Here is a 25,404-nt window from a genome sequence, read left to right as displayed (position 1 = left end):
GGGTAGTACAGACACAGGCAGAGGTAGGTGAAGTCAACAAAAAACAAAATGAAAGAGGTCAAAATTGCTCAAAATGAGCAGCGGTCGTGCAGTTTATGGCCCCTCATTAAGCCAAAGGATGGCCGGTAGAGACACACACAAGGTTTCTAGTGTGTTGAAGAAGTGAAAGCAGTAAAGAAGAATGACATGTACAACCTTATTTCATTCAATGACTTTTGTTTTTTTTTTATTGCAGAGTTTGTATACACAGCATTTCAAGTGAAAGTGTATGTAACCATGGTTTCGTGTTCACCACATTATATTTATGCAGCAATATTTCCCTGTTTTTGTCGAGACTTACATTATCCACAGACGTTTCAAGTTCATACAATGTGACCACAGAGTTCAAAGTAAATGTCCAAACACTCCTCCCCTCTCTCAGCACAGAGTAATACTTTGAAAACACGTTTCAGCTGTGACCACATCTTTCATTTCTTTTATTACAATTCACAGAAAAGCCTCTTTTTACCCTTTCTCTCAGACTATAATACAAGTTTCTACAGAAATTACAAAAATAATACATCACATGAACCGCACTAAACATGCACACTGTAGTACTACAGTACTTAGTACCTGGCAGCTAACAAGGGCATTTACACATTTTATGCAGAATTCTCTGCATGTCCTTCAAAATAGATTAAAATTTAAAAAATGTCGTTATCTTTTTGTCTTTTTACACTTTACAAACAGTTCCTCTGAGATAAATACTTCCTTTTGTCTGTTTTAAACCAGTCTTGTCATAAGGTGCAAAATGTCCGAGCTTTGCAAATAAATATTTTGCCAAAACAAAAAAGTGAATTGTAATCAACAGTCATACTCGATATAACTACACCTGTGAGTGTGACATTTGTGAGTTATCCGAGTAGGAGGTGACAAGAGGGAGAGATGGCGAAAAGGTACAGTATCGTCCCTTTTAAATGAAAGGCACATCACATCAGATTGAAAACCTTTCACATTCCTACTAAACACAACTCGTCACTTGTCGAACGTGCAGCTGAAGAGGCGGACGTTTGCCTTTTCACAACACAGTAATTCTTAGTGAGCCTCTTTGTTTGTGGTGATCTCTTGGGATTCTTTGAAACTGGACAGAAGAACAGATCTAACTTCTTCTTCAGCTCATTAATCTTTACAACCAAAATTCACAGCTTAGATAAATAAAAAATGGTGAAGTCACAGCTGCAGTATCTCCCCATAAAAAGTGATCCCTTCGGACTAATGCAACATTTCATATATATGTTGAGATAAAAAAAAAAAATCCATTCAGTTTAGAGGCAGCGTCACTGAATTTAACGTGGAAAACACCAGTTCTGTTTCTTCCCGTCCACTTTTTCTTCGGGGCAGATTTTTTCTTTCTGTTGCGTTGAAAAAAAACACTATCATGGCTGCAGCTTCAGCACTCAGACACATCAGGCAAAAATAGCAGCTGGCAAAAAACCTAAAGGGGTTTGTGAGTGGTGAAATACAACTAAGGTGTGGCCAAGGCAGACTGCTGACAGAGATGTCACCTCGGTGACTGTAGCTGTGTTTCCACGGCAATGACGGCAGATGGGAGGTTGGATGATCACATTTGTGCATCCGGAGAATCGCTAAGTCCTAACGCAAGAGCTTCCTCTGGGGTCAGACCGTTCTTCAGAGTCCGCCTCACTGAGAGGAGAGGAGAGGAGAGGAGAGGAGAGGAGAGGAGAGGAGAGGAGATGAGATGAGATTAGAGGAGCATGTGCTTAATATAAAGTTATGGCATGTCCTACTGCATACTAACTTTACACAGTATGCACTAAACTAAGCTTCAGAGTATCCAGTCTTTTAGATGTGATGTAATGCACTTTCAAAGTATCATTATTATTTGAGTCCAAGCTTTGTATATTATCCCTACAGTGATGTGTTCCCTATTGTTTGAACAGATTTTTCATACTTGTCAGTATAAACCAGGCATCTCCAATTCTGCTCCTGGAGGGGCCGCTGCCCTGCATGTTTTAGCTTTCTCCCTGCTGAAACACACCTGACTCTAACAATAATCAAACCTGTGACAAGCTTCAGATGCTTGATAACGAGCAGAGCATTAGACTCAGGTATAGTATAATTATACAGCTGCCACTATGAGCAGGACTATCTCTACATGCACAGACCATGGTCTGTTAATACAGCTCTTAGTTAAGGTCGTTTCATCATCTGATGATCAGACAAGTTAAAGGAATACTGGTACGTCTCCCTCAAAGTGAACATTTGTATATCAATTACCCACCGAGTGTTGCTTTGAATTCATGAAGAAAACTTTGTTTCTGTCTCATAACTCCGCGGTGAATGGAGAAATAAAAACAGAGGAAAGTCTTATTGCATTAAAGAGTATAATTTTGTTAAAAACTGGAAGGATACTCTATTTACATTTTTGGTTAAAATAAGTCCACTGATAGCACATTTGAATAAACGTGTGGCAAAGATTTTTTTCATCTGTTTCACAGACGTTTTTTTAAAGAACTTAAAGATTATCATGGCAAAACCGTTTTTTTCTTCATGTTTCTAAAGTATGCACACTGACAATTATGAATATATTTTATACTTAAGCGAAACCTGCTTAGAATTAGCCTGTGGTATAGATGAGGGACAGAGGTTAAGCATTCAGGTCGTACATGACTTGCGGTTGGCCCTGGACCTCCGCCTCTCTCTGGGCTGGGCTCTGGTTCCTGGACCCTGAGTGGCCGACCTCACTATACGCTCCATGATCTCATCTGCATCGTCGTCTCCGCAGATCTGAGTGTCCTCCACGGGTGGGGTCCACGCTGGCATAGTGCGACCTAAACAAATTGAGCACAATGACGAAGGCATGAAGAAACCCTTTATAGTGCATTGACTCCCGTTTTACTGTGTGTGACCCCGTAGGGAACTTGCTGTCATCCTCACCTCCCCTTCCAGGCCGGGACCTTGTCCGTGTCCGAAGCCCCGGCACACCGCTGGCCTCCTTGTCACCGCCGCCGCCGCCGCCGCCGCTGAGGCTGGTTCTCAGCATGGCTTTCATGTTCTCGTGCTCTGCAGCGTCCTCTGTGTGGCCCAGACCCTGAGGATGCACGCCCTCCTGGCTGCAACTAGGGGCGCTGTTGCTGCTGCTGGAGCCATACCGACCACACTGATGGGGAGAGACAGAATGAAATAGAATTAGAATTTGGAAGCTTGTATTTTAAGTATTTTGGTCTCTGACTCAAACATGCCAAAGCTGATGCATCATGGGAAACATCCAACCTGTAAACAGCCTGTATACAATGTATACGTTGCATTCAGATGTCAAAATTAGTGAAAAAGAAAGTGGTCCAGTAGGGGTTGGTGGTTTCATGCACACACACACACACACACACACACACACACACACACACACACACACACACACACACACACACACACACACACACACACACACACACACACACACACACACACACACACACACACACACACACACACACACACACACACACACACACACACACACACACACACACACACACACATACATGCAGACAGCCAGCACACATGTTGATACCTCACTCTCCTCTTCATCATCAGACTACAGGGGAAAGAGAGAGTGAAAGTCAAAGAAAATGAAGAATAAAAGCAGCAGTTTGAAAGAAAATAACAACAAAATAGAGCTGAAGTCTGAGTTTGTCTATGTTATGGATTGTGTGTGTGTGTGTGTGTGTGTGTGTGTGTGTGTGTGTGTGTGTGTGTGTGTGTGTGTGTGTGTGTGTGTGTGTGTGTGTGTGTGAGGCTCACAGGAGTGTTGACGTCCACGATCATCTTTCCTCGGGTCTTGTTGCGTTCGCGGTGATCTGCACGTTTCTGTTTTTGCTGCAGCACGCGGTCTCTGGTGGTTCGGTACTCCAGTGCAAACTCGCTGAGGATTTTGCTGAACCTGTGGACGCTGATCTCTCTCACACTGTAGGCTGGATGACCGATGAACAACAAAAAGGAATGAAACCTGGGAGAAGGAAGGGTAGTATCGGGGAGTTAGAATGGGAACATCTAATTTTCATAAAAATCCTAGTGGGGTCAGAGAATTTTAGGCTGTTTACAATGTATTCCCAAAGTTTTTCTAGATACTAGGAATTTGACACTATCGATATTTCATACTGAGATATCAAAACTTTTGGTTTCACTACAGTGATCAAATACAAGGAGAATCAGTCATAGGAGATGCTCAGATGTGTTTGTGAGGAATATGTTGTGCTCTGTTACATGAATTAAGAGATGTTGTCGTGAGAGGAACTACCTGTTGATGATCCTGCGGTGAACAATCTTGAGGATGATAATCCTCTCCGCACAGTCTTTGAGGAAGTCAGACATCTTCTGCTTCAGCTGGGGCTTCATCTCATGCTTGGCGATCACCTTCAGGTGGTCCCACGAGGCTTTGCAGCGTCGCTCCATCTGACACAGGTTTTCCTGCAGCTGGTCGAAATCCACCTTACAGAAGAGTTGATACAAATAAGGAACTTTTAGAGGGGGCTGTATTGCTTCACTCTTTTAAAGCGGACGATTTCATTCGACTACACTGCAAAACCTCATACAGGATATAAGTTGACTAATCTTCGATCAAGAAAAATACTTTTTAAAGTTGGTTGCATGAGGTGCTTATCCATAGTCAGTGTATTACCTACAGTAGATGACAGTGGTCATGCCCCTAGTTTGGAGAAGCAGACAGGAGTACCGACACAGAAGCTAAGAAATGTTCTTCTGTAGACGGGGGCAGCAACTAAATCTAATTTAGCAACCTAAAAAAGGCTTGATATCAGTTTAAATGTGAGCTATATTTAGAATACTTTCTCCACTTTACGTACAGCCCTGTTTAAGTTTACGCGAAGGGAACGGAAGCCATTCTTTGCTCTTGTCAAAGCCACCAGACTCCATTAAAAAAAACAGTCATTGTGTGACTTTGGTGTTTTAAAGCGTTAGGAACTAACAAATCTACTAAACATACTAACCGACTAAGGAGGCTGTTGACCAGCAACTCCTGTGTTCTGTGAGGTAAAATGACTGAATGACTTTACAGTTTTACAGTGTACAGATGAAATACACAAGCTTTCCATCATTGAGCGTGAAGCGTACTTTTGCAGATCGTGTGATGGCTCCGATCTCGGAGTAGAGGTCGGTGCTCTGGGGGAAGTTCTCCACCACCACGGAGCAGGCGTGATGCAGCAGAGATTGCTTATGAACTGTGTCCTTCACCTCTGGAACCTTCTCCAAATATGTCATCTCGAAGCCTTTAGCCTGGACACATGGACGCACAGCCAAAGACATAGTGATTGAGCAAAGAATACGGTATGTCTGGAGTACTATTATAAGGCATAATATAAGGTAAAAGTTTAGTAGATATGTGTGATGTTATTTTTTATCTACTGTACAAATTACAGGCTGAGAAAATCCACACTATTAAAACCATTGATTATCTGTACAATTATTACAAATGACTACCACAAACGACAGTAACTTGTCATTATGTCTCAGTGTGATAAACCTGTAATGGTCATGACTCACATTGGTGCCGTTAAGGAAGTTTCCCATAGCGAGCAGTGTGGAGAGGATGTAGCGGAGAGTTTTGTTCTTCTCCAGCTGTTCCATGCCTTCCTTTAGATCCTGCAGCGGCTCTGCAACTTCCTGAGAGGAGGGAAAGTACACACACACATCATTAGTCGAGTCAATTAAGAAAACATGTGTCTCTTTAGTCTACAGTTATAAAAAAGCGACGAACAGGTGCACCTCGTCTCCCACCGCAAATCGTGTGCACTCTAGAGGTCATGACAGTCTGCTTTAAAGGTTGCAGCTCGGTCAGCCTTCACTATCAAACGTGCTTCTGATTACGTGAAGCGTTTGTTTTTATGCGGCAGGTTTCTTTTGTGTGGCTGCAAGGTATGTTTCCCTCCATTAAGCCCCCCGACTACCGAACCGTCCCGTAGAGTCGAGCCCGAGAACGCCTCTCTGCCGAACGTGCAGTCAGGAATCTTTTCATGGAGATTAAAGACAAGTGCATCCTGCGGAAAGCCGTAAAATTTACAGGAAAGAAAGGGAAGGGCAGTGTGTTTTTCATACTCAGGCTTTTGACTTTGAACTTCTCCTCCTGGATGCATTCTTCGCCCGAGTAAAACAAGAGTGTGCCAGAGGAAGGTGAGGTGCCGCTAATAAGCGTGCATATTTTGTTATTGCGTAACTCTGTTGATGTCTTGCGGATGTTGTTTGTACTAAAAAGGATGTTGATACTTACTGACACGGGTATAAGACACGCACACACACACACAAATGCACACATGCTGCGCACATTTACTCAAACCCTTTATGGTGGAAAGTTAATTTGGCATTTGTGTGTCTATGTCTGTTTCTGCTTTAATGGTTTGTGCCTCATCCTCTAAATTCGTATGAAAAGTATCTACATTTTCTTTACAGTTTCACCTAATCGCGACAGCATCGTCCCATGTTTATACAGACCTTCTGGGTTGCCTCATAATCCATTTTAAAGGCCCAGAGTTGGAGTCTGGCAGAGAGCTCGCTGATGGAGGACAGAGTCAGGAGGAACTGCTCTGCTGAGCCCAGCGGGACATCAGGGTTGGCCAGCTGGGCCTCCTGGATCTTCTGCTTCTCTTCCTCTGTAGGAATCATTGTGAGGATTTTCTGAGGGCAAGGACAGAGTGCGATAAGGGAGGAGAACAGTTTACGGCTGACAGGTGTTATATACTTGTACAGGATGAATGATTTTGGGACGAGTTTCAAACATGTACGCCACTTTCTTCCTTCTCACCTCGATGCCCTCCTTGTTGAGCGCGTACTCGTCGAAGTTTAGGATGGCCGTCTTAATGGTGCGCGGAGGAGGCAGCACCGTCAGACCAATGTTGATGGCGTTACTCCTCTTGGAATCCAAAACGATGATCTCCTGACGCTTGCCGTCTGCTGCTATTTTCTAGTACACCAAAACACAGAAAGGGTCAGTGCTGGGTCTCCCCCTCCCTCTCTGTCTCCTGTCTCGGTGTGGTCTCCTTTATGGGTTTGTAAGGATTAGAGGGATCGTCACTCAGGTTACATTGACTGCAGCTGTGGTAACTATATAGGTGCAGGAAATACCATTACAGTTAGGTTATCGTATGTGTTTATGTGGGTGTTTGCATAAGTCTGCAGTCATATTGTCACTGTATGTGAACATATGATCTCACCAGCACTTGAGCCCATTATAAGCTATTAATGGAAGGAAGTCATAATATGTCAGCACATAAAAGTGTAACAGAGTAAGTGCTCAGACCTTGTTACTGCCACTAGACCTTTATATACTCACCATATGGGAGACTTCCTATTGAGTGGTTACATCTTACAGTTTATGCTGTTATGATATGTTAGACTAACTTGATTTATACTTTAAAGTTATCAAAATACAGTGTATCTGTTCAATTGTTTGTTCTATTTGAGCATTTAATAGAAATACATGAATATACAGTATGTGTTGTTGAAGGGAAGTACTCTGTGAAACATTAAATAGAGCAAAAGGCAAAGACTTAAAGACATTTGATTTTGTGTGGGTGGAATAATGTTTCTGTGAATCAAACAGGGGAGAACTAGCTGGAGCTCAAAATGAGGATATTTTGAAAACCAGCAAAGACTGATGGGTGTACAATGAAGAAATAGACATGAAATTATTTTGAACCTCGCTATCGCTTATCTATAATATCTAAAGCACACACTTAACATTCTGTTGGGTAAGGTAAGAAAACCATAGAAAGAAGGGAACAAAGAGAGTCTGCGAAAAACAAAATCTGTAAAGTTTGCTCTGACCTCTGATGGCTTCAATATTCTGGTGGTCCTCTAAATCCTGGATTCTCTCATTAACTAACAGCTTTGCTTGTGCTGTTTCGGTACTTTGAATGCAGACCTACCGTCACGCTGCCACACTACATGTAGACCAGAATCCAGAGTTGCTTTCAGGTTCGGCTCTAACAGAATGTGTGGATTTGAAGCAGTGGCTCAGGACTTCAAAGTGTGAGGTCTGGTTTTAGCTCCTCATCTTTAGCAGATCATACCTCTTTTATTTAGAGGCTTTGTGAGAATTACTAAGGATTCAAACCTCCCATGTCTGATCAGGATCAGTTCACACATCATCTCACTTAACCCTTAAAACATCAACTTTCAAGTTGTGGAGATAAAGCACACCATACCCACAGCCTGTGTGGCTGGCAACGGCAAATTGTTTCTGTCAAAGCACCAGCCACTGAAGTAAACTGCACAGTGTATGTGCATGTTCATGTCACAAGGACAGTATAGAAAAGTACACGACTTGAGTCGAGGCATAAATTCAGCATCAAACAATGACACTGTAACCAGGTGTGCTAGACCTCTCTGAAGTCTGTTTAGGCACTGGTTCTTTACCTTTGTAACTGGTATTTCCTTTGATTTCGATTCAAACAGGTGTTCCAGTTTGGCTGTGTCCATTTTCACTGGTTCCAGTTTGGACCAGAACGAGTCTCCGTTCCGCTTGTAATCCCTGTACTGAGAGTCTGTCGGACGCACCTGATCACAAAAAAAGCAAACATTCACTGAATTAGCTAGAGACGTGAGTTGGAGAAGAGGCAAATAATAGCATTGTGTTTGCGATGACTGCTTAATCGTCGCTGGCTAATTCTTCTACACAAAGAGACAAAGTTATGGTCTGTCTGCTTGGCCTGTCATGGTTTCATGGGTTGTATAGAAAGGTTATGGTAATTACTAAAAGTTTTAATTATGGCAAATCAAGTCTTTAAAGTAGTTTTGTGACACTCTCACACTTGTGTCGAGATGGTAACACTTGATTAGACGAAAAGTCCTGCGAGACTGGCTGCCCGATGACCTATCCTAAGTAATGGTTACTTAGGATAGGTTAACGTTAATGTTAACCATTCAAGGTCAATGCCTAACCTTAACCATTTTGCGAGAGTTTCACAAATCTTGGAATACCATCTAAACATGAACACACTCTACCTCCCCAAACAACAGGATCACAGGAGCACAACTGGTGTCCCTCAAACCACCAGTGCTCTGCAAAGGTTAACAGATCAGAATGAAAAAAGTGCAGGCACTCAGGTGGGTTTGAAGAAGTTATAAACCCTTAATTTTAGTGGGTACAATTTAAAAAATACCCTGAGGAAGACGCAAGCCGAAATGCGTTGGGGTTTTTTAAATTAGAGTGTCTGCACTTTTTTTTTTCACACCATACCTCCAGTTATCTTGTAAATAAATGATGTGTAACACAACACGGTGATAAACGGTTAAAGTTGTACCTGGAGATGTGACTGTATCTTGACTCACCTCACTCCAGAAGAGCCTGATTGTTTTCTTCTTCTTGTTAAAGAGAGGCGGTTCTGGAGGAGGAGGCACTGGAATTGTGGCACTAAGGGAAGGTGGCGGAGGAGGCCTCATAATCCCAATCATGGGAGGGGGTGGGGGGCAGCTGCCTAGCAAGGGCGGGGGTGGAGGGAAGCGGGGGATGCAGGGTGGAGGAGGTGGCGGGGGCGGGAGGTCACCGCATCCTCCCATCAGAACAGCATCCAGAATGTCTTTGTCATCTTCCTCCGTCAGGTCGGTGAAGTTGATGTCCCCGATGCGCAGCTCGCGAGGGCTGGCCAGAAGCTGGTCCCAGATCGTGTCTGATTCCTTTTTGGGTGGGGGAGGAGGGGGCTCGTTGGCTGGGACATCCAGGTGAGGGGGGGTCGAACCAAAGTCCCTGATTAAATCTCCAAACCGCTCAGCGAACGGCCGGATGGTCCCGTGGTGCTCTGATTTGTCAGCGTTGTGGTCGCTCCCCTGGTCATCGCCCAGCTGCGCATCCGCATCTTCTTGGGTTTCTTTGTCCTCCCCCTCTCCTTTCTCCTTCTCCTTCTCTGCATCCTCTTCTTCCTCCTCCTCATCACTGGGCTTCTTGTTCTGGGAGTACAGCATGTCCAGCATGAAGAGCTTGCTGTTGAGGAGTTCGCTGCACTGCTCGTTCACCTCAGCCTCCTTAAAGCCTGAGAAGGAGGGTGACCGCGTTAGGAGAGGAGAGAGATAAAAGAAAGAGCACACACAGAAATATATCATAGTAATAGCATAATGTCCTTTGTGGCTCTAGAGAAAGTTTCTTTTAAATCAGAAAAAAATAACCATGAAAATATATTCAGGGATATCTCAGCTTGGGCTTGAGACCTATACTTTGGAACAGGAAGCCTGCAACACAAACTGAAGGTGTGGAGTTTCAAAGTAGTGGGCATTCAGGAGGCAGGAGGGGATCTACTGAAAGAGGCTATTGAGTTTTATTTTGGTAACTGTAGGATCTGGTGTTTTTGGATCTTGACCTTTGAGAATTATGATGTATTTTTTTCCTCTGTCATTTTTGCAGAGGCTATTTGTTTGCATGGCTATTTGTTTTATACTTTTATACTGTTTTTATCTTTGTTTTGAACACGCCTTTGCAAAAGGAGTTTAATTGACCAAGCATGCACATGGTGCCAAACGATCAACTAACCAGTCAACCGCTTGACACAAAGCCTGTGAGCGTGTTTTGGACTGTTGGTCTTGACTTAAAGTTAGGTTTAAATCACTGAACAGGTAATTTAGTGCCAGCTAATTTTGAGAAAATCTTAATTCAAACATGCCAGAATATGTCTTACAATTTCAATTATTTCAAGAGACTGAAAGCTGAATAAAATCCTTAAAAGCAATTTACTGACTTGAAACAAGACTCGGAAATGTAACTTGGATGTTAGTTCTCATTGCAGTAGGAAACTACCCACCATTCTCATTGCTGCTCCCCCTCTCCTCTCTCTCCAGAGTGCTGCTGGCGGAGGAGATGCTGGAGGCTGAGCAGTTGTCCTTCTCATTCACTTCCTCATTCTGTCGTTCTTTGTCGCTCAGGATGCCGCTGTCCTCCGCCTCCGCCTCCTCTCTCTCCTTCTCGGGTTCCTGCTCACACTCCTGGCTTTCCTCCTCTTCCTTTTCTGCTGTTGCTTCCTCCTGCACTTCCTCCTGTACTTCCTCCTGCACTTCCTCCTCTTTCTGTTCTTCCTCCTCTTCAGCCGTGGCCTCTTTTTCCTCTGTTTCTACACTGGAGTCATCGGCATCTCCTGTCACCAGAAAATAAAAATGAAAAAATCAGCGTTACTTTATTCTCCGAGATGCTCACACATTACCTGCAATGAAATATAGTTTGACTTGTGACAGGGCTGGATTTCTGCACATGGAAACCCCCTGCTTCAACACACATTCACACGCACTAATAAGAAAAACAAAAACACACCCATACACTAATGTAAACAATATGGCACACGGTACAGAAAGTCAGATTGTTGCAGGACAGGAAATGAAGAATTAAGTTCCTGTTTGTGTCAAAACATACACAAACACGTAACTCCACAGTACAGTCCGTGCAGTGATGCAGGCGAGGTTAGAATAACACGACACTGTGAGGCCTCATACACCCGACTAAGTGAGCTACAGTACCTCAGCTCATGGCCGCGCATGCACTCAGCTCCAAAACAGGGCTTTTTTTCTTACACAAGATATTTTGGCATTACACTTTCAAAAAGGTCTTTCAAAACACCTATTGACCCTTTCACCCACATCCTCTCTCTCTGTGTTTTTTTTTCTTTCTACTCCACCCTCCCCCCGATGGTTTCCCCTCCTCTACCTCAGTGTTTTCCACAATCTGTCTCGCCTCTCCTTCTTTTGCTCACACCTGCATGCTAATTTATATGGCAGGCCGCAAACTGAAACAATTTAAGGTTAGGAGTGATTGCTTTGGGGCGCACAGTTGTGACTTGACTTGGCGACCTTCTGGTTTTAATTATAAAGTCCCCAAAGAATTAACCGGTAGAATTCACAGTCATACAAATGCTCTGAAATCTTTAACATACACACAACTTTAAAGTTCTAATCCTCAAGATTTTCATGTAGTCAAACTCACCGTTTTTTAAAATCTATTTATGTATTCAGCAATAGTCAGTCAATGCATTACCATTCGATAATTATCTTTCTACATACAGCAGTCTTTTTTATATCATACCATTCTCGTGCTGGATTCAGATGGCCCTGCCTTCACACGCATGAAGGATATGCAAGAAGCTATGCATTTACTGTATGTAATACAGCGTTACTGCAATTGTGTCTCATTGATATTAGCACTGACAGAAATCCTTCATCCAAATATTTCTATATAAGAAGACATAGTTATTTTCTGCATTTGTTTGACAGCGGATCAATTTTATACATCACACGGTGAGAAAGGCTGCGAACCTCCTAATCTTCGGTAACCAACCCTCTACTGTTTACTGAAACTACAGCCTGCGGTTGTATTTATTATTATCAATTATTATTACTGAAGATTTTTTTTAAACAACAAAAGTGGGTTTGGCTGCACTGTAAATAGAAACACTAGTTGCTCCTCTGTTGTATTTTTGGCAGCAGTGTTTGTTTAACTATTACCACAGCAACCACAGGTGTCACCATATCATCCATGACTGAAATCTTAAGGACTATGATTTGTGTTAAGTTCAATGATTCTGCCACCATTATGCAATATAAGACGATATTACATCTATATCACGATACAGGGGGTTACAGCTTGATGTAGCCTATTGTGATATATTGCAATTAATGCAATACTGTAAGAAAGGTCATGGAAATGATGAGGCGATGATGTTAAATCTTACAAGACTATGTTTAGTCTTACATCTCATCGTCTGAGCATTTAAATAACACACATCCCCACAGAGACACAATCTTATTAGTCAATCCTGTGCGTAGTGCGGCAACACATGACAGCTACTCCATCATACATTATTCTCAGTTTTCCTACCGGTCTCAGAGGTTGTGGCGGGGGTTCCTGCTTCGAGGTCAGCCTCTGTGTCCTCCTGGGAGGCAAAGGAGGAAGGCGTGCTGCTGCGCGATGATGACGGCCAGGCCTCCGCGGGTTCAAAGGTTAGGTTAAGGTCAGCGCGAGTCCTCGACACCCGTACGTGCTCCCTTTCGTACTCCTCCGCTGCCAGCCGCTCCACGTTCTTATACCTGAGCGACGGGGAGAGAGAGGGAGGATCAGAGGAGACGATGGGCAAAAATAGAGTCTGAGACAATGCACCTTCTGTCTCGCCTTTCTTAGTGGTGCTGCTCTCACTGTTGTTCTTTGCCAAATTGATCCTAAACAAAACTAGTTACCACACTGATGCTATACTTAAATCACAAACTTCCAACTCTTCCTCCTCTTCACTCTGTTAGCCCACCTCACTCTTCTACTTCGCCCCATTTATCGTCCACAAAGCATTCAACGCATTCATCATTCCCGTGGTCAAGATCTCCACTGCACTGCTCTCCTCTCCCCTACTGTCTAGTAAAATGCTCAGCTATCCCCAGCAGTCCAAATGTGCAACCAGAGGGGAGTTTGGAGAAGAGGAAATTGTGTTAGGGAGGAAGGTGGAGAGAAAGGAGAATGACAGGAGAGAAGAATGGGAGAGATGGGGAGAAGTTGATGCTAGTTTTGCTGCCGAAAGGCCAAATATCAGAAGCAAATCAGATTAAACCTGTTCAAGATGTGCGTGGATCAGCTCTCCTCCCTTGTCCCTTTGCTTTCTCTTCTTTTTCTCCCTCTTCCTCTCTTTCTCCCCCTACCAAACTTACCACTCAACCCTCTCTCCATCTCTCTCTCTCTCTCTCTTTCCATCCCTCTCTCCCCCCTCTCTCTATAACCCCTCCTCTTTCCCACCATACCATGAATGAGTGCAGCTTCTGTTCAGAGTTCATTAACATCAGGCCACTTCAGAGGTCTGAAGAAACTGGATATGTGTGTGTGTGTGTGTGCGTGTGTGTGTGTGTGTGTGTGTGTGTGTGTGTCAATTGGGTTGTGTACTTCATCTTGTCTTTACACACTTAGAGTTAAAGAGTTTGAGAACTATTTATGTCCATAAATCCATCTTTGATAAGCTGTCCATCGTATGTGTCTGCTAATATGTCTATGGATTGTCAAATATTGACCTGCTATTACCATTGTATTACAAATATGTTAAGGCTCAGTCATGAGTGAGTCAGTGGACAGACTTTTTTTGTCCGTCATTAAGGCCATTATATTGCATGCAAGTCTTTTTTGTCCAGGTGTTACAGTGCTGTATCTTGTTAGACAGATGAGTCCCTCAGGGAGCCGAGCCATGGGGGGAAAAAATCATGTTTTCCTGATAACCATGAATTACATCATAAATACTGTACATCAACCTCTCCAGTGGATACCTTTCCCACATGCTCACTCGGCAGCTCATCTCCCTCTCTGGCTTTCTGTCCACCTCTGTCTGTCTCCGGCTTGTTTCTTTCTCTGACACTGTGTATTATTGCATCAACAGTGCTTTAAATTAAGGGTGAAAGAGTACTGAGTCTACAGGAAAAGTGACAGCACATGGCACAGTATGCAATAGTGTAATTGTTTTCAGGTTAGGTTAGGAGCCCTCTTGAGTAAATCTCTTGTTTCCTGTGATTCCCTTTTGCACACAAGCGTATATTTATTAGAATCATTAAAATTCTTTGTGTGTCTTTAAACGTGCATGTGCTTGAGTAAAGTGTGTGTCTGTGTATGTGCACGTGCTTCCAGTGTGAAAAGCTTGACAAATCCTGGAATCTGATTTTCTCACAGTACGCAGCCAAAACAATCAAGCCCTCGGCAGAGCGTGGCAGTTAAAACACGGCTCCTTGAGAAAAGAGAAAACAGGCAGACAGAGCAAAGAAAATGGGTTCAGTATCCCCCAACCTTTTTAACCTGAAAACAATTACACTATTACAGAACTTCCCAAAGCACATGCTGAAACATATTCCCTGTTGGTTCCGCTGTTCTGTAAGTGTGCCTTGTTCTGATTTAGCGCACACACTTACCTCTCCTCCCGCGCAAGTCTGGCCTCCTCCATTTTATCCACATAGCCACGGCTGTGAGAGACACAAAAATAGAACATTTTAAAACATAATAATCATACCCTACAACAGTATGGTGCTCCGTAGATCTGTGTGAATATGACACATTTGTACATCATGCGCAAAAGCAGTTAAGGTTTAGGTGTAAGCCATAATCTTCTCCTTTTAAAGTCTTTTTTTGGATTAATCTCTTTGAGGTCCCCCTAAGGTTTTCAAGGAGCCAATAAGCTCATTGAGGCGGGCTGAATGAAGCCTACAGTCTGTGCTCGCCACCTCTGATGCCACCAACCTATCCCTAAAACCGTCCACGCCCCTTAATTATGCATAATTTCAACCCTTAATAATTTAATAGGGTAAGTTTTATGAAAATTCACCCCCCCAAGAGAGTGAAACGTTTTTTGCAGCCAGCCTCAAGTGGCCATTCGAGGGAAAACAGTTGGCTTCATTTTTCAGGTTTTTTTTGTTTTGTTTTTTACCACAAAAGAATTTTCAAGTTGTGGTTTTATTTGCAGGACTATTTCTTGGCCGAGCACAGTGACTTCCTGGAGTCTCCACTGATTGCGCTGCAACCTCAAGGTGACAACAAGAGTCAACCACCATCTAGCAGCCTAAATTGGTGACATGGAAAATTCTAAATGAGACAAAACCTTGTTTAATCTCATAACAGATGCTTTTGAGTTGCAATGCGAAAATTGTTCTAGTGCTCTCGGAGCTTGACCCATAGTAGAGACAAAATTGAGGATACTTCAGCTTGTACTAGTTCAGTTATGGCATTTCTTTTTGAATCTGCCTGTGAGTATTCCTTTAAATTGATCTTTTTGTATAATTTTTATGTCATCTATTCTCTCATCTCAAACTTGTAGGGCTCTTTGGAAAACAAAGCCAGTGATGCCTTACCTGTGCTTGTTCCTCTCCTCTCTCTCTATCCTCTGTAGTCTCTCCTCTCTCTCCACACGGCGGCGCTCTCGCTCGGCCGCCAGAGATTCCTGGTGTTGTCGGTAAGAGGAGGACAGAAGACCTCCCAAAGCAGGCCTGAAGGAAAGAGAAAAAGTCTGTTTACACCGCTGCACAGTCAGCGTGATGCTGTGATCCTCAAGCACCATTTGGATTGTAAAGCACTTCATGCAAACATCACTGTTTTTTAATTTGCTAGTTTCTACTGAACTATTTTAATCTGCTACAACACTGAGATGCAATATGTTGATATAAACAGCTCATTGCATAAACAGAACTTCAGTTTGTGTAAGTATGTATGTAACACGCTATAAATTATGTTTTAATGACTGTATTCTCCATGGAGGTAATAGGAGCTGCTTAGTAACCAGGGGAACCGGAGAGCTGAGATCACATTCACTTCAGTATGTCATCACCATGAATGCATTTCATGGCTGCACACAGTCAATGCTTGTTACACATGTGAGTGTGTGCATGTTTGGTCCTGTAAACACGCATGAATATCTACTTGTATGTACAGTACACGAGTGTGTATTTATTTCATTCATATTTGTTTAAGGATGTTTTCATGTACTGTGCGGGCACATGTTGGTGCAGTCCTCACACCTGGAGCTGGTGGGCGTACTTGGGGTGCTGAGAGAGGAGTGGGACATGAGACCTCCATTCCTGGGTGACAGAAGGGGTGAGAAAATGGTTGACAGTGAGTGACCTCTCCAGTCACCCAGTTACACGACACCGCATTGAACAGTGCAAAGCTGGCGTAGAGAAACGAATGTAACACCTTGTTATGTAACAGGAATGCTGTTGCCACAACACTAAAATAATCCTAATTCATAACTGCTGTGGTGTTTATTCCCAAAGTTTTCTGGAAAATTCCAGGCAAGGTTTCCCTCCTCAATTACAGTCCACTGTGAATCTGCTATAATACATTTACCACGACAAGTCATTTAGCCAGTGATAGCAAGCAACAACTTAAATGACATAGCTACTTCTAGAGATTTCAGCAACAGTATCTGCATAAAGGATTATCATAACTATAGCTAATATGGGAAGGGTATAAGTCATATAGAAATACAGTCCTATCCAACAAGAAAAAACTGTACACAGCAATACAGTGAATGAAGAAAGTTAAGCTGAGAAAATGCAGTTCCACTGAAATAATAATTCTTAGAAAAAAGGGGAGACTATGCAGTCAGGAAGTGTAGCTGTTCTTGAGAAGAAGGGAAAAGCTGTGGCACTGGAAAAAAAGCAAGGATTGCAAACAAGTGTGGACTATCAGCACACTGACAGAACTAAGAAAAGGAGAGGTGAAGGAAAAATAGGTGATAATAAGAGAGGTGACAGGCTGAAGGTGAGAGGGTTGTGCAGTCAAAGACGTGAAAGGAACTGGTGAAAAGTGGGACGTGATGAATAAGAAAAGTGGTGCAAAGAGATCCAAGCTGGATGCGAGTATAAAGCCAGAAACTGCAAACTGCAAATTGGAAAAGGAAAAGTGTGAACGTCGAAGAGCTGCAAGGAAAGCTTTCTGTGCTTCTTGAACTCATGGGAGATTTGAGTTCTGCCCGCCCATCTGACCTGGGAGACGTCGTTTTGTCGGACTCCTCGCTGGGTTTCGGGGGCGATGGCTCCTCATCAAGGTCGTAGGAGAAGAGGTGGAAGGGTGAGTGGGGCATATAGGGCAGGCGTTCAGAGGAGGGACGGGAGCTGCCACGTGAAGGCGGGCTGATCTCCTTGGTAGCCGGGACAGTGACGACGGACCTCTTCCTGGCAAGTAGTGCGGCCAGGAGGGAGGTTTGGACTGGGGGGCTGAGAGGGGAGGAGACGGGAGGAGAGAAGGTGGGGGTAGAGGAGGAGTGGAGGATGGGTGCTCGCGGTGGTTCAGCCTGATTCCTCTGCTCGTCTGCTTTTATATTCTCCTTTCTGGAAGTGATGGTGATGGACTGGACGGTTGTTCGGTGAACTATGGATGGAAGGCGTCTGGCCGGGCTAGCGACAAAAGAATGGATTGAGAGGAATGAATGGATAAAACTGGGAAAATGAAAGAGAAGTACCATATATGGAGCCTTAACCAAGTACATAGGCAACAAGGAGATCAAACCAATCAGATTTAAAAACTGAAACAGTGAGTAAAGAAACATTGAATCACATTGTGGCTTTTTAAATAGACTCCCTTGATGTATTGGAAGACCACAGGACATTATTTTTATTACCACCATGTCCTAAAATACCTGAGGGTGGTCAGTTTAGACACTGTATCAGCCCCCTCCTGCTCATCCGAATCAGACTCAGTCACTGGAGTCTCCTCTTCCTCCTCCTCTATCCAATCCTCACATTCCTCCTCTCTGTGGAGGTAGGGGGATGGATGGATGGATGGATGGATGGATGGATGGATGGGTGGAACATTTAAGGGGAGGATTGAGGGAGAGATGATCCGATAAATTAGATAAGCATGCAAATGGTAATCGCCACACTTTGGAAAAGAGATGGAAAAAACGGAGGAAAGGATGACGGGAGAGATAAATGGTTAGATGAGATTGATTGGTGGAAATAATGTTTACAGCTGCACGACCAAAACCATACAAACATAAATGAGGTTCAATGACAAACAAGGACACAACATCTATCAGACATATATAAGATAAAGTGGTGAAGACAAGAAAAACAGAAGAATGAAACAGGGTAGATGGGGGATGGATGTTTCTCATTACTTACTCCACATTACATGCCTCCAGTTAGGTAGTTTTACATGCCCAAGTAGACAAAATTTGATGACAAGGGAGAGGAAATGGAACGCTAAGAGGAGAATAAGCCGTGGCCGAACAACTAACTTCAGTGTCACCAGTTTTGTCGAGTGAAACCAGATGAGCCTTGTTGCAGTCGAGGCGATGTGCATTGCCAGGTGGTGTTCCACAAGACCAGAGCCATGTGTGTATGACGAATGGGATGTCCAATAAAAGTTATGTTTGTTTTTCTGTGTGCATAATATGAAGCAGTCTCTGGCATAAACAACTTTCACCCATCACTTCAGTCAATAGACCATATGCAAGTGGATTCACACAATGTACATTTTCACTTGTGTTTTAAGATACAAATGTGTGCTAGGATGCACACAGTCTTGCACGCAACCACAATTTTAATACCAGCGGAAGTATGGGACATAATCTGCTTTGGTCACGTACGCACCGACAGGATAAAGAGATGTAGGAGGAACACACAGAGAGGGAAGATTTACCTGAAGAAAACAGCTACAGCTGGCTCCAAGATCCCCTTTTTGTGCATACACACAAAGCGCTGAAATAAGCCTGTGCCGGCTTAATAACATGTCAGCTTGTATTAGAATTACAAACCCTGAAGGCTTGTGCAGCTGCTGAAACTTTTTTTAATTTATTTTAGTGGAGCATAAGTCTGCAACAGTGTTTCATTGAGGAGTAAAAAAAAAACCACACTCAGAATGCTTTATGTGACACACTTGTAGCTGTTACAGCATGTAGGTGAGGAGGAGCGCTTGGATATTATAGGTAGAAGGTCAGAAAGGTCAGCAGCTGACCTTTGAACTTACATGGATGGAAGGAAACCTGACAGTGCTCTGGAGCAAGAAAGTGTTGGTACAAGATCAGAACTTATATCTGGGGCTCAGTTAACACGTGTGTCTCAAACGAGATACATAAATACTTGGCACCAGTTGTTCTTTATACCCGAAGAAACCAACCCCTTTACGACACTTTTTTAATCACCCCAAAAAACGTGTTGATTCTGACACTCCTTCATCTTCCCCTTCTCTCACCTCTCGCTCATGTCCTCGGCTCTCTGTCCATTGAAAGGCTCGAAGCCGGCTCTCTGTGGTGACGCGGGGCTGCAGGGGGAGGCGTGACCGGATCGCCCAAGAGAGGCCCTGCGGCTCCGCCTTCTCTCCAGGCCTCGCTTTTTGTCCCCGCCCCCGAGGCTGACTCGCCGGCGGTCCCGGCGTCCCGTTGGCGGAGGCTGGCTGTCATCGTCGCCATCTTCGTGACGTAGGGTCATCTGAGTGGAAAAGTTGATTGGGTGTGAATCGAGTGCTTTACACGGGGAATTTTGTGTGCCATAAATACTGTATGGAGTCATATTCCTTGGATGTGAGCAACACTACTCACTTAAATCTGATCTTAAATGAGACGCAAGCCTGCAGTATTTTCCTTGTGATGACTTTGTGTGTCTCTAACCTCATAGATGTTGAGCTGCTCAACCAAGTCCAGATCTGTGCCTTTACGCCCCAGATGTCTTTGGGACACCGTCTCCATGCCCTGTTCCTCCAAACCATCCACCATATCGTAAAATGTGTCCTGATCAGGCAGTGCTGCAAGTGTCTGCAAAAAGAAAAGTAGACTGATAACTCATCAAAGTTCAAATAAGTTTTAAAATCATTTGATTCGATGCATTTTTGTCGCTAAACTAATACAGAGTTGCAAAATGACTTTCATTTTATTTTGCTGTGGGCAAAACAATCCCTGAATAGCATCACTGAACCAAGTGACAGACAGACCTGCTCTAAAATGTGTATTTTGTACATAACTGAAAAATTGAATAACAAAACATCACGTCTCTCATTAAAAAATGAAATTAATAAGTGATGAGGAGAGAAAATGCATGTTTTAAAGCACCAGTTGACTTATCAGAGTTATATTTTCCTGTAGCCAGTAAAAACGTTTTAAACTTTCAGTATATAGAAACCACAGAAATGGTTCACCTTATTGATTAGGGTCATGGCGTAAACCAACAGCTCTGTGTCCACTCCGTCCTTCTCATGCAAGATCTCCATCGTATTGGACCATGGCTTGCATCCTGGGAATCAGCCCATTACAAAAAAAACATGAATTGCTTTGTCATTCTCTACCCGACCTCTCTATGGAGAAAAAGTTACAGTATATAACACAGGCTAACAGTTCCTCAGCAGCTGGTGGCATATTGACTTATTTATACCTCTCTTGGTGTCCACAGAGGTGATAGCTTCTATCAGCAGCGGGGTGTTGGACTCAGAGTACTCCACAAACACCAACAGCAGCTTCAAAGTTGTTTTCACCACCAGACGGAACTAGAGAGGAGGGGGGATTTGCAATACTCACATCATGACACATCTTTCAAACTCCAACTTGGTTTAGGTGCTTCTAGCGTACAGTTGGATCTCACGTATTGACTTAGCAGTATTGCCATCCAGGAAATAGATATAGACCTTATTTGTTTATGTATTTTGTCTACATCTGTGAATAATATGTTGTCTTTGCTTCTTAACTATAGGTTCCCGTGGTCAGACCTTAGAGTACATATTGTGTTTGCTATGTTTAGATGGCTCAGTATAGATGTAATTCCCTGATAGAAGATAGTATATGTGTAATATGTTCATCCAATTAAAGACTTTTTAAAAATTAACTAAAGAAAAAGAAACCATATGATGATGTGATTTAGACACTGGAATCAAGACTTTCAAAGTAAAAGTTTACCTTCAAAAAATTAAGACACAACCATTAGCAGATGTGTTTGCGTGTGGCTTTCTGGGTATAGAAACTAAATATAATGCTCACCAAACAATGAATGGCTATCTCAGAGCTGATTATAGCCGGCAGTTTGTGTGGGTTGAGTTTTTTTTTTTAGTTTAAATGTATGTTGGGTTGTACCTTTGAACCAACAAGAGTATACAGCCACTGGATTGTCTCAGCGTGCCTTATGACTCCGTTCATCCCGTCCACATAGAGCATGATTTGACCCAGGGCTGAGAAAGGGGGAGAAGAATGAAACAAAGAGTTAGAGAGACGGGACAAGTATAGAAAGATGATTCAACACATGCCATAAACAAACCAAGTGCACCAAATAGCAACTGTGTCTATCTAGAGTAGCTATAAATAACAGGGCAAGCCTTCAGGGATACGTTCCTTCCTTAAGCTTCCTTAACATTAGAGATAAAACTACCTGACAGTATATGAAATAGTTTCATCTCATCCTGCTTACATTTTACTGAATATTAAACTACTTATGTAATAGATGTACTTTAAATACTTGAGTATGTTTTGCTGATAACAATTTTGTAAAAAAAAAAAGCAAAAAGAAAAACAAAAGTAATTTAATGGAGTTTTTACATTTTGGTATAGCTACTTTTACTCAAGAAAACGATCTGATTATGTCCATCATGAGGTGTTTAGTGACAAGGTGGAGCTCATCACAGAACAGCTCATTACATGCACTTTCATTTCCATGTTCCCCCTTTTCAACTTCTATTACAACAAAGTCAGGAAAGCAAGTCTCTGTTACAGTCATCTGTTGCTGTACGTCAAAGAGCAGAGCAGATTGCATTACACCCAAACCATGACTTAAGGTGAAAGTGAGTTTTCATATCTTATTTCACCATATGCTAAATTCTGTGACAGCTGATCACAGTTCACACACAAAATAAGTAAGAGATGCAGACTCATTTGAAACAACCTAGAGTCGTTAACAAGATTTTGGTGAAAAACAACACAAAACATCTGACTGACAATGAGAGGCCGGGCTACTCAGAAAATGGACGTGGAGCTTGGTTAGAAAGTTAAAGTTGTAATCCGTAAGACTTGAGATAGGCTATTTCAAACGTCCGCTTTGGCGGTTAGATGTAATTGCAGGCGTGCGTCTGGGACCTCATCTCCCAGTTCCTTTTGAAACTGAACAGTGTCGACTGTATGACATCAGTAGATTCGCTGTGATGCCTTCACATACTCCACACTGATAGGAGGTCCGAAGAGAGAAAGAGAACGACCTAAAAAGCACCACTAACTGTGCGAGTCTGAGAGGTTGTGTTTCTCGGCAAAGCAGCAAATACAAGCGCTTTCATTCGTGGATCATATGATTAATCACCATTGTTTTAACTCACTCTTTGATTAAAAGTAAATTAACAGGCAATTAACTAAAATCATACAACCTACAGCTTTAAGGTCAAAACACATGTAGACAGGAGAGAGTTTTTTGTGGTGGGTGGATGCAGCTTTAATACAAAACATTATATGAATAAAGGAGGGGTGAGTATTTGATAAATGCAGAGGTACTTTATTAACTGAACATAAAGTTGTAAATGTAATTTGTCAGCGAGTGGTGTGGTTATTTCTATTACTCTATCTATTACTAAGTTTCTAAGTTGGTAAAGTAAGAAGCCTTGTAATACATCATCTTAAAGTTTTTATGGGAAGAAGACAGACATGTAAGTCATGTATCGTGTCAGTCATCTTGTGGGTAAAAACAATGGTGTGTCCTCTGGTTTCTTTGAGTAACAATGCATGAGACAAAAGCATTAACTGGGATGCTAAAGCAGTACCAGCATGGATACACACTGTGCAGCAGTCCGTCCCTGCTGTTGCTGCATGTCGAAGCACAGGAGAGATTATATTACATCCAAACTTTCAAAGTGAAAGTGAAAGAGACGGATCACATCTAATTTTAAAACATGTTGAATATAAGTTCCTGTGACAAGTGAACAGAGCTCACTGATATTGTGAGAGAAGAAGAGAGCAACTTGTGTCCTTCTCAGCCATGTTTTTAGACTCAGATTTAAAACTTGAAGTTTTGTCTTCACTTCTTGGACAAATCATTAAACCATATGACAGCAGATGTAAGAAAAGAGCAGAAGTTTTGTCTGTTGATGATTTTCACCTCTACAACCTCTACAACCTACAAAGTGATCCTGCAAAATCGGATCAATCCTGAACAGAGAGAGATCTGCCGAAGATCCGACTACTGGCTGATCCGCGTTGATGAAGGAACGTCTGCTGAGACAAAGAAATGGATCGTGGAGAGCTCTATTCGACCTTACGGCATTCTGATTCAGGAATTAAAGGACGACGATGATGATGATGATGATGATGCAATTGCTCATAGATTTCTCACTTTGTCCTTATAGCATTGTTTAAATAGAGTAAGAGCAAGTATCTTAATCTAAGTTGCTTAATTTTTAGCGTATGTTTACTTTCTTTCAATTCAAATGTGAATCTTTTTAATTAAGTGTTAATGTATAAACCAGTTAACAAAGCTGAGTCCAAAGTTTTGGGAGATTGCTTGGATTTACACTTATATATCCTAGTCTTTGAACAGTTCCAAGAAATACAGTACTTTGATCAAAGCTTATGACAGACAGTAGTATTTACAGTATGTGTCACTCATTTGAAAGCATGTTGCTAATGCCTATATTGGTCAGAACCAATAAATGAACGTACCAGCTCACTCGATGTTAATTAGTTTTGTTGGCATAAATGAAAGGGCATGAAAACCTTCATCAGCCTCTTGCTATGGGCAACAGGGTCCTTAGTGAACACCCAAGTTTACAGAGGTTTGTGTAAACTTGTGTGTTCAACAAGTCCTCAACAAAGCAGCAAATACAAGCACTTTCATTAGTGGGTCATGTGATCAATCAGCATTGTTTCAACTCACTCTTTGATAGAAAGTCACTTAACAGAAAATTAACGAGATGAAAATCCTACCAACTACAACTTTAATATTGGTGGGTGGATGCAGCTTTAATAGGTTCTTTGATACAAAACATCATATGAATGAAGGAGGGGTGAATATTTGAAACATGCATATACACTTTATGAACTGAAAATAAAGTTGTAAATGTAATTTGTCAGTGAGTGGTGTGGTTATTTCTATTACTCTATCTATTACTTAGTATCCTTACGGAATACAACTTTAAAATGAAAGAAGCATTTAAATCAGCATCAAAAAAATAAGTCCATGTAAACGTTAGTATATAATTTTTTTATTTTATTTTATTTAACCCTTATTTAACCAGGAAAAGTCTCCTGGAGTTACAGTAAGTATTCTCCCAGGGAGGCCTGGCCAAGACAATCTGTGCTGATCTATAATAGATATGTGTGCTTTGAGCTCAGTATTTCAAAAAGCAACCCTTGCAGCTTCACTTTCTTCTTTTTATGCAGCCAAATGTCCTGTTGATCATGGTAAGCCAACCTTATAGGACTCATATAATACTAAGAAATGCTATTGAATGCTTTTTCCTTTACATTTTCCACTTTTCGATTTTCTTTAACAAGAAAAGGAAACAGCACCTTTGCTTTCATCTTCCTCAAACATGTATTTGGACTCCAAATTAAAACTTTTGTCTGCATTGTGATAAAGGAATTGGATGACAATGAATGAATTCCTTATTTTCTGCAGTTCAAACGCTGTTTAAGTATAGTCAAAATGGGTAATCGTCTGTTGCTCAAGGGCCCTTTAAAAGCGTTATTCTCTGCTCATGTTTCCTGTTTCTGTTATCATACTGTCTTCATTAGGCAAAATCTACATGACTTTCAAACCATTGTGTAAACCTATTAACAAAGCTTTGTTCCAAATAGTTGTTAGGCAAGATTAACAGCGCAAAGCATTACATTAAGAGTTTGTTTCTAACCAAACGTAAAAGTTTTTTAATACACTACAGAGACCCTGTTAAACCGTCGCCTGACAGACCACAGAGGTGTCTGTCTTGTCAGTGGGAAAAAATAGACCTCTACA

The 25,404-nt window shown here is 42.3% G+C and overlaps 1 protein-coding gene across 2 annotated transcripts in view; it reads right to left on the bottom strand.

Annotated features, from left to right (window-relative positions):
* Positions 1 to 232: 232 nt before the first annotated feature.
* fhod3a (formin homology 2 domain containing 3a) overlaps positions 233 to 25,404 on the bottom strand; it is a 59,061-nt gene continuing 33,889 nt past the window's right edge. The window contains exons 6-28 of one of the 2 annotated variants that reach the window (XM_083925525.1): positions 21,552 to 21,646; positions 20,860 to 20,971; positions 20,627 to 20,721; positions 20,103 to 20,246; positions 19,688 to 19,923; positions 17,479 to 17,889; positions 16,510 to 16,569; positions 15,847 to 15,981; positions 14,914 to 14,964; positions 12,863 to 13,071; positions 10,803 to 11,132; positions 9,343 to 10,040; positions 8,428 to 8,568; positions 6,815 to 6,973; positions 6,505 to 6,687; positions 5,560 to 5,679; positions 5,131 to 5,292; positions 4,298 to 4,488; positions 3,802 to 4,006; positions 3,572 to 3,595; positions 2,938 to 3,160; positions 2,667 to 2,831; positions 233 to 1,683 (exon numbers count right to left, since the gene is read on the bottom strand). In XM_083925525.1, the coding sequence (XP_083781651.1) occupies positions 1,601 to 1,683; positions 2,667 to 2,831; positions 2,938 to 3,160; positions 3,572 to 3,595; positions 3,802 to 4,006; positions 4,298 to 4,488; positions 5,131 to 5,292; positions 5,560 to 5,679; positions 6,505 to 6,687; positions 6,815 to 6,973; positions 8,428 to 8,568; positions 9,343 to 10,040; positions 10,803 to 11,132; positions 12,863 to 13,071; positions 14,914 to 14,964; positions 15,847 to 15,981; positions 16,510 to 16,569; positions 17,479 to 17,889; positions 19,688 to 19,923; positions 20,103 to 20,246; positions 20,627 to 20,721; positions 20,860 to 20,971; positions 21,552 to 21,646 (4,232 nt within the window). In that variant the 3' untranslated portion in view covers positions 233 to 1,600. The remainder of the gene's footprint in view (positions 1,684 to 2,666; positions 2,832 to 2,937; positions 3,161 to 3,571; positions 3,596 to 3,801; positions 4,007 to 4,297; positions 4,489 to 5,130; positions 5,293 to 5,559; positions 5,680 to 6,504; positions 6,688 to 6,814; positions 6,974 to 8,427; positions 8,569 to 9,342; positions 10,041 to 10,802; positions 11,133 to 12,862; positions 13,072 to 14,913; positions 14,965 to 15,846; positions 15,982 to 16,509; positions 16,570 to 17,478; positions 17,890 to 19,687; positions 19,924 to 20,102; positions 20,247 to 20,626; positions 20,722 to 20,859; positions 20,972 to 21,551; positions 21,647 to 25,404) is intronic. The other variant, XM_083925526.1, reaches the window with a different exon arrangement.

The sequence above is a fragment of the Echiichthys vipera genome (genome assembly GCF_963691815.1).
Source record: "Echiichthys vipera genome assembly, chromosome: 13".
NCBI lineage: Eukaryota > Metazoa > Chordata > Actinopteri > Perciformes > Trachinidae > Echiichthys > Echiichthys vipera.
This window is presented reverse-complemented; position numbering and strand designations above follow the sequence as displayed.